The sequence below is a fragment of the Atta colombica genome, unplaced genomic scaffold (genome assembly GCF_001594045.1).
Source record: "Atta colombica isolate Treedump-2 unplaced genomic scaffold, Acol1.0 scaffold27, whole genome shotgun sequence".
Taxonomy (NCBI): Eukaryota; Metazoa; Arthropoda; class Insecta; order Hymenoptera; family Formicidae; genus Atta; species Atta colombica.
The window spans coordinates 3,549,882-3,559,837 of record NW_017259370.1 but is presented as its reverse complement, the minus strand read 5'-3'; the positions used below and the strand labels follow the sequence as shown (position 1 = coordinate 3,559,837).

General features: G+C 34.1%; 1 protein-coding gene across 1 annotated transcript in view; it reads right to left on the bottom strand.

Annotated features, from left to right (window-relative positions):
- Nucleotides 1-5,454, bottom strand: part of LOC108689430 — an 18,046-nt gene extending 12,592 nt beyond the window's left edge. The window contains exon 1 of the mRNA XM_018196188.1: nucleotides 5,125-5,454. Within this exon, the coding sequence (XP_018051677.1) occupies nucleotides 5,125-5,176 (52 nt within the window). The 5' untranslated portion in view covers nucleotides 5,177-5,454. The remainder of the gene's footprint in view (nucleotides 1-5,124) is intronic.
- Between the last annotated feature and the right edge of the window lie 4,502 nt (nucleotides 5,455-9,956).

Sequence of the window (9,956 nt, the reverse complement as noted above, 5' to 3'; positions counted from 1 at the left end):
TATAACATAGATATTAAAATTAAATAAAAATCTTACAATTTATTCGTATTCGTAGAGATTAGTTTTTACTTTATTAAAAATATTATGAATTTATTTAAACAATGAATTTAATTAAACAAATTAACGTTTTTACAAAAAAATGAAATTTAATTTAAGTTTAATCAACTCAATTTGCAAATACTCTAACATAATTATACATCTTGAAATCATCGTTTTTTTCCTTTGACGTTATTTTTCTATCACGTGTCCATCATTAAAATAAATATTCATTTTCGATATTTTTGAAAAATATAAGATTTTTAATGAATTTAACTATGAATGTTTGTCTTTCTCGTTTCACGTGTGTGCTACGGCGCATATCAATCTTCGTAATAAACACGTGTAAACGACCCACGTGTCACGAACCCGCACCAATCGCTCGTATTTACTCATGTGCGCTTAAATCAACATAAAATCGCGAATTATAATTTACTACTGAATGCATGCACGTGCCATGATATTACGTAAATTTCATGTCAATATATAACGATTCGTAATATAAACTCTGCATGTGTGAAAATATTTCAAAAACGATAATTCTTTCGATTATAGCATCTCCCTTAACATGTTATATTATCTTTTTTTTTATCTGCAGTGAGGAATTCGCGTTAACGAATTTTAGCACGTAGTGATTATCTCTAACATGGACCACTATATCTGATGACCGCTTATTTTAATCACGTCAACCGTTCTCTCGACAATCGAGAACAAGTGGCTTGCTATCGCATGCATCGCTCATCATACATCATTGATTATAAATATATACGTTGGATGAAATTTTGAAATTATTACGCGTATTTACGTCATTTTTTTAAGACAAATTTCTTGGAAAATCATTTCTAATTTTTTTTTACCATTTTTAAGTTAAATTTTGCTTAATAGATCGGTGTTTATAATTGCACGTTATATAAATTTATATAGAAATTAAGGACTCTTTAGATACCATCTTGTTTTCCTAAAAGAACAAAGGTTAAAAAACCTTTTCCTTTTTTTCGCGGAGAATGGCCATTAGAAGCTAATACCATCGCAAGTAGCAGATAGCAGGTGCAGGATCGTAATGCATAAGTGGGTGGCGATGGGAGAGAGGAGTTCCTTCGCCTCGTGACATCCTTTGTATTTGTGACGGGACTCAATAGGGTATCGATTACACTCTCGAGGCGAGGTCAAAGCTGGCGCAATAAACCCCAAGCGAAATTTGTATTGAGTATTGTGCCGTCGCCCAAAGCGTCTACAAAGTGTCGGAACGGTGTTGACTAATATATAGACACAATGCTATTAACTGTGATAATATTAGTACGATATGTTTACTTTTAGTAGAATTTTTTTTATGCTCATCGTGTTAGTCCTTAAAATATCTGCAGAATTGAGAAACATGAAGCGGTGAAAAAGTAACGTTTAATCAAATTTTTGTCGAAAGCAAAGATCATATCGAAACTTTTCAGATATCTAAAAGTAAAATGCCGAGTGTCTCGCAAACATCCTGTATTGCTGAAATTTCCATGTCGCTTGCCTGGGATGTTTAATTACATATGCGTACGATAGCACTAGTAATTTCCTGTGTTTCTTCTATTAATGCATAAACATATCTACTTTCGGACAAAGTCATTCATGATTTAACCTCGCGAAAGACAAACCTATTGAAATGACATCGCGAAAATTAGAATGAAGCATATAAAAAAAAGTGCGTGCATCTGCGCGTAACAATTTAAAATGCATGCAGTAAATGAACGATGGAACGTATTCTCTCTCTCTCTCTCTCTCTCTCTCTCTCTCTCTCTCCCCCCTCTCTGTCTCTTGATCCCGTGAAACTTGCAGAAATCATTTCTTCGCTGCGGCTCACTGCGAAGTCGAAATCAGACACAACGTAGACACTTGCTGCCGGCGGCAGATTTAAGAGTAAAAGTAATCGACCGAGAGAGGAGACGAGATATGTAAATGAGCGCGAGTAGAACTTAAGTAGCAACAGGCGATAGGTACTATCTCGATTATAGTTATCGCGGGAAAGGTGGACACGATCTAATTAAAACGCTCATTTTCTGCACGCTTTCGTGTCGACCGATTATGATAGCGAAATGATAGCGAAGCTGTGATACTTCTCGGTGATAAGATTGATGATTATTCGGAGATCAATAAATATGATATTTATGGAGCTGCTCTCTGTAATAAACGTTGGTTGTAAATGATCAGTAATATTTCATCAATCAATATAAACCACTACTATATAATAGATTTTGATAATTATTATTAAAGTATCAGAAATGAGAGATTAATATAAAATAATATGAATTAACGAGACAGAAGCTCTAACTAAATGAAACCCAAATAAACAAAATATAAATAAATTAAACGGAATAATAAAATATCCTCCGGAGTGTTTAACTAGATGTATTTATTCCGCAAATGTCTCGGCATATATCTATCATTTCTATACCGATCACTTATTAATTATTGTATTAATCATTCAGGTGTACATTGAAATCATTGGAAAATGTTGACTACTGATTTTATCATTGAATATATTGCGTATTATTTAACGATTCTTCGCATATTATTCAACGAAGATTATTATGCTAACTTCAATTATTTCAATTAACTTTACATCTCGTTGATGATGCCGACAAGGATACAGAGATTTGCGCGAGAAAAATATTGAATGGCACGCGTGCATTGTGTAGTCTTTCATTTATATTTTTTTACGACTCACATAACTGTCCACGGAACACAAGCGTGACATTATCGATATGTATTTAACATTGCTGATGAATATTGAATATTCGAGTGCATCACAATTAAGCGACGAGCATTAACATATATGCGATTAATTGCATTGATCAATAATATAACAGTTTATTGGCACGATTTTTTGATATATTTTTTCGATCTCAGGAAAGTGGAAAGTAGGACATGGTCGAACATTCTTTCTTCTATCGGAAATCCGTCCAATGAATAACAAAACAAGAAATACACGAAACAATACTAATTCTTTACCGTGCTTTTAATCTCCTACTAAAAAATTCAAATAATATTGTTAGTAATTTGTATATAATATTTTTATATATTATATTGCAGGAATAATATATATAATAATATATATATAATATATGTAATTTTTTATCATAAAGTAACATAAATTCGATATAATAATGCAATGCGACAATATCAATAAATTAAAAAAATTAGACAATGAAATTTTACGAATCAAATATACATATAAACTATTACACGAATTATCGTATTCTAGTATTCAATTAAAGAGATACATTTTTCATGATTAGAAAGGATTTTATTTTTACTTTCAACTGTTATCACCCGAAGGTTTGATATTTCACTGACTTCATACTTCTTATCGTTTTCTGAGATACTATATAATGACATTTGATATCAAAATAGACATAAATAGACATTTTATTCATATATGCTAGATTTTAATTATATATGCATTTTAATTATATATGCTATCAAAACTTGATAGCATATATAATTATTTCTGACTGTTTTATTAATAAACTTCTGAATTTCGCTTTTATATGACATTTTATGTCGTTTTGTCAAATCATCAGGTATTGGTCTTCCGCCGGAGTTAAGTTAAATCAGTACATCGCGCTGATTTCGCTGCTCCGAGGATCGTTGTTTACGCGTAGATGCTCAGCACCGATTTCAAGCTCGGTCAAAGGGGGTCGTCTGTTACCCGGGACCGTATCTCTGTGGTAGTGCGTATATGTGGCGACCCACGCTGGCGCCGTCGCAGCCACAGTCGCCGTCGCCGTCGCCGCCGCAGCCTTCTGCCTCGCACTCTCGCGTTTCTATTCTCTCTCTCAATCGAGATCTCATTATACCTTCGGCTATGTAGCCTAGTAAAAATGTCCAGACTATCATTCGGCATCTGATATCACATTCATACGTAAATAGTCTAGTTCTAGTTGTAAGTCCACACTTCAGTGAACTTCAAGTCGACACTTTTGATAATAAAAAGTGAACACTTATCATTATCGTAAATTTAATTGTCTGATTAAATTATTTAACAATCATACCAAACTTGTACTGTATGTGACTTCAATCAATTTACGTTTTTTATTAGAATCGTTATTGAACTATATTAGATCTGTTTTAATCCAAGTTGAGTCAGAACGTTGAAGATGTCTCTAATGAATGAATATCAAAGATATTTAGTATTCAAGTGTCGTATTTGTTCTGCCTCGCTTCTAGAGAAATAGGATGTAAACGTGAGAGTGCAACGAGCGTAGCTAATAAGAGCAATTTTCCCGTTTGTGTACTTCCATTCCATTCTGTATATTCATTTACAAGCGAATATCTAATCTTTATACCGGTATAAAAGTCCATTCGGATCATCGCCTGTAGAGCAATTCTCTTTTCGTTTCCCGTCCTGATTTACCAATCACGATCTCTCTATTGCGCGTTGTTCATAACGATAATTGTCGATCCTCATCAAGGGGAATATATCGATCGGCCCGCATTTTTTGGACAATTGACATGGTAATGTATGTTTGGTTTTCTTTGATATTATTTTCGGCAGAATACTGCTTTAGCAGATTTTACCGCGTATTGAGATGGCAAATCGGCATGTTTCGATTTAAAGCTGATCGACGAAACTAATCTGGAGTATGCTGGTTAGAAATGTAAATTGACTTAAATTGTATGATGTTCAAATTCGAAGCCTTATTTTTTAATTGAAAGCGCTTAAAATATTTTGAGCGATGACACGAGAATATAAAAGCGAAGGCTTTTAAGGCATGAAATCTAGAACAACTAAATGAAAAAAATTAGAATTGTTTCAGACTGAAGTAGGTTAATGTACTTTCAATGTAGAATAATGCTTTGTTTTAAAACTTACTACGCATAGATAAATAATTATTTATTTAAATTTTCAAATTTTCCCACTCTTTATGGCTTAGTTACATCAACTACGTCTATATTAACTTCAGCATGTTAAAAGATGTGGGAGAATTTAGATTAAACTAAAGTTGAAATACTCAGCAATCTAAAGTGATCACATTCGCTTCAGTCATCCCTTTCGTGTCATCCCTCAATTTAAGTCTGCGAACACGCGCTACGAACTAAATTCACCTTTCATGAAAGCTGAAAGCTCGAACGTACTTTCCACCACGTGATCGGTCATTTTCTTCTTATAGACCACCGGCACTTCACCGGTTCCTTCCTCGATTCACGCACCCTCACGCACAAAATACACTTTTTCCTTTTCTCTCGTAGTACAGATCCACAAAGCTCGACACGTATAATAAACAAAACTGATTGGATCCTGGTAATCCCAAAATTTCGTTTGAACGAATGCGATGTTTAAAGAAGTTTTCGCGAGTCTATGTTTGAGCAACAAACTCAATGTGAGTCGACACAGGTCCTGTTCCGAACGCAGTCGACAGTGAACTGGTTCGCCTCGTGTACTCTCGACTCCGTTTCATGCTCTTACGTGTGCGAGGGAGGCTCGACTGGTTCGTGCTCCATTCCACCACCACTACCACCGCCGCCACTAGTAACGTCGTCGCGCTACCACCACCACTCCGGCAAATTACCACCACCACTACACAATCGCTATCAGCACCAGCAATACTAGTAGTACTACTGAACTACTACCGCCTGTATTACCACCACTATCAGCAACGACTGACGTCGCCGCGAATACAGTCTCCCTCTCACCCGTAAGCTTTGTCGACTTGAAACGTGGCATACGAGAATATTGTGATGGGTGGGAGATCATGCCGGAAAAGATCCCGTGACAGAGAACGGCACGGCGTTGGCGTTTGGCGTTGGCGTCAGTGATAGTAGTAGTATGTGTTACTCCACTTTGATGCTAGGCGCGGTTTATGACAATAACAGTAAGAGTATTGGTCTGCCTACTAGTTTATTTGATGGGTTGTGAATGGCTGATAGTACGATGTCTATTATATTTGATTCCTAACGATGTTAAGACATAATGATTTTAACAATTCTAAATGACTCCTATTGATTCTTGATCACTCAATGATTCTCAATGCGACGTTGGCATCTAATATTGGCGCCGTTGATCATGGTAATGTCGCTGTCCACTAGTATTAGTAACCACCGAGATATTAGACGACACAGCGCGTTGGCGTCGGTGGTGGCGATGGCTACGGGGCAGAGGAAGAAAAGGAAGAGGAGGAGAAGTGCACGCATTGTTGGCGGCGGGAATCAGCGGGGGCCGACAGAGCGGCGCCAGCAGGCTGAGAGTTTAGCTCACAGTTTCTCTGTACCACTAGCTTGTTCTTTCTCTTTCTCCTTGCGCCCTGTCCCCTCGCTCGGCTTTTCCGTCTCCGTTGAACTCTACGGTTCTCTCCTCTCTACATTCGTCTCTCTTTCGTCATGCCTTATAGCCGCTCTGCCCACCCACCAGTGGTAGCACTCTCCAATGTGCGAGTGTGCGTTTGCATGTCTGCGTGCGGAGATGCCGCGGGCGGCCAAGAATCGCGAGTTTATGGGACTCACTGACCACCGCAGGAGTCTTTCTCCAGGTTTTGAGGCGGAGGCCGTTTACCAGCGCTGATCTCCGGGAGATTCGACCTCCGAATTTTTTTGTTTTTTTTTTTTTTTGTTTCTTTTACCGCCCTCTCGCTTTTAACCATCTTCGCCCTTTGCGCTTCCTTTCGTTGTGTCCTCCGCTAATCATGGTGACTCTCCCGTTTGCCGGACACAAGCAGACCCGGTGCAACTTCTGTCCTCTTGAAAGAATGCTTTCACTATGCCAAAATCATGGGAAACACCCGCGGGCGTATTGCGCATAGGCGGATATTAGGGGCACTTTTCCTCGGGGGCGGTGGCGAAGCAACCATGCTCGCTATAATATTCACCGAGCACGTCACCGTTCCGCCGAATTGTAAACACTTATGAATTCCGTGCGAATGGTAATTTTTATTTCCATGACGAAATAATTACAGTAAAATCGATATTTATTGTAAAAATAGACTATGCATACTAATAAATTAATAATATCGATGAATGATCATCGAATTTATTTATTTAGATAATGTAATTAGCGAATGTTTGCAATTTATTAAGAACTTAATATTTTACAATATGTAAAACTTATCGATATAATAAGTGGCAAAGACTACAACAAGAAGTAAGAAAAAAACACAATAAAAAGGCATGATACGAAAAATTTTTATTGTATCTTTGGATATATTTTTCTTATCAAAAGAATACGAACAATTAATATACATATATTATATTTTTTAATATCTTTTAAATTGTTTTTTAATTGTTAAATGTTTACAAATTAAAATAATTGTTGTATATCATCCATGTGAGCGTCATGACATTCTTTTCACATTCAATTGAATTGCATATTGTCAACATATGTACACATCTTTCTTCCATCTTTTTGAAATATGGAACCTTATTACACAATACATGCAATTAATATATCCATGCCCATTCAGGATTCTACGAGTTAAGCAACGATCTGAAACAAGTCAGTCTTTCCATTATTTCGCCGATTTTACGAGTTTGCGAAAATATTTTGGTACACATCTATTTGATACGTCACCACGTGGTCGTTTGCAGACACCATTTGCAGACACAGATGTATGTTCTCCATTCGAGACTCCACAAATCCATATGGCCAATCCACTAGGATTAGTGCGTTTTGTGTTGTAAAGAACGGAATTACTGTCTACTCTGCTTTATTTAATTTGTGCATGAAACAAAATTATTAAGCTTTCATTTTTCTTTAGCCCATTTAAATTGCAATTTATAATTTTTATCGACGAAGTCGACGAAGAAAAAAAAGAAATCGTGATTTCTTAATTTCATTCTTTTAACAATTCTGTCACAAAAATTTACATTTTGCAGGCTGCACTTTCGTGATGCAATGTATTTCGTTTCGACAGTAGTCAAACTTGTCAAACCAGAAATTAGCCGTATTAATAAACGTAACCGATCAAGACCATTCGAGACTTTTATTTAATCGCGTGATTATTTTCTTACAGCGCTTGTAATTGATTTTTTTTGTTCGATTACCTATATTACGCTTAATTGACAGCTGCGAGTTCTTCTCTGACTAAATGTACAATTAACGAAGTGAACAAATCGTTCTTTTGTTATTTTTCTCTTATTAATTAAATTTAATTACTCAATAATACATTTGTATATGAGGTTTGGTAGGGAAATATTACGTGACACAATTTTTTAGCGAACATAAAGCGAATATAAAATATAAGTATGAATGCATTATACTTGTGATTTATATATATCAATCATATAATTTATTAAAAAATAAGGGTTTTGAAGATTTTATAAAATGTCAGCATTTTAATTATTTTTAGTATCACTTATCGGTGATCTTCATAATCTTATTTCAATACATATTTCAATATATTCTTGACTTCTTGCTTTCTCTTGATAGAACACGGCTACTTTTTTAATTAAATTCATGTTTGTATTCAGAAATTGTTTAGGAGAAACACACTGTCATCTTATCTGTTTATATTTCTTCATTATCCTAACTATAGCAATACTCAAAATTTGTGGAAAATCTGAAAGAATTAACATAGTTATAACTTAAAAGAATCTGACAGATGAAAAAATATAATTATATCTTTAATTTAGAATTTATAGATAATCACTGATAAACATTCTTTCTCAAGTGTGTTGTTTTAATCTCTTGTTCTACGAACTGCTCGGCATTATGACATTGTTTCTGCATTATATTGATTTTTTCTTGGCATTTTGAAGTTTCTAGTAGTTAAATTACGCACTTTCGATTTCCGTAATCTACCGATCGAAAAGATTTCTGTCTCCTTCTGAGTAACACACTGATGACGATTTTTCAGTATAGAAATCAAGGAATAAAAAAGAATGCACCTGTACTCTTGAAACGATACATGTGTGTGGCTTCTGGTAATAAGCTTAAGTATGATTCATCACATTCCTTTTTTTACTCCGCCTTGGAATTGGTCGGAAGTATTAAGTTACGCGGATACTTAAAAACACGAATTTTAAAATACGTGTAGGAAATTTTTGTATAATCTTAATTATGTATTCCAAATTTTGTAAACAATAATATTTTGCGAGAAAAAATAAATCCAATAAAAATCAATAAACAGAAAAAAATGAGTCATATTTATCAAATTTTTCAGTATTAAAAAAATTGTTTCACTTTAGTTCTAGTGAAAAAACTCACAAAATTATTTTTTTTAAGAATTTAAATATGATATTCAATAATATTTTTGAAACATTCCTGATTCCTCAAATGTCACTTGTCTATTAAATGAAAAATTTACAATATATATTTCAAATTTACATTCATACTCTTTCTACATTCAAAAATATAAAAAATTTTATAATACATTATTACAGATATTTTATTTATCTTAAATTGTGTTAAATAATGGATAATTTATACCAAACAATTTCAAGATCGCTGTTGTTAAAATACTTACTATTAAAATATTTCTTTTAGTTATTCTTTAGTTCAATTATTGGCCATTCAAAAATCTCATTAAAAAAGTTTCTATTTTACAAGATGCATGGTATTTCATTTTTTAAAATTTTATGAACATTAAAGCCTGAACATGAAAATTATTATAATTATTTCCGATAGAGTTATAAATTTAACGTAGCCATTCAATTACTTTAATATATTTCAAATCAATCAATTGAATGCAGAAAAGGGAACGCAATTAAATTTTCTCTTGAGAAATTTAAAAACAACTGTTTTTGAGCTTCTATATATAAGAAGTGTAATCTAGTAAGCGATATTCTCGGGATTTGAGTATTTCAATGAAGATTTTTTTTCGATAAAGTATGTTAATCGAGATAAAATTCTTGGTGTCACCTATTGGTTAAAGTGATTATCAGGGATTCATCGTTATTGATTTACTTTTGAGTTACTTATCAGTGATTAAAGTGTATATCTTAAAGTA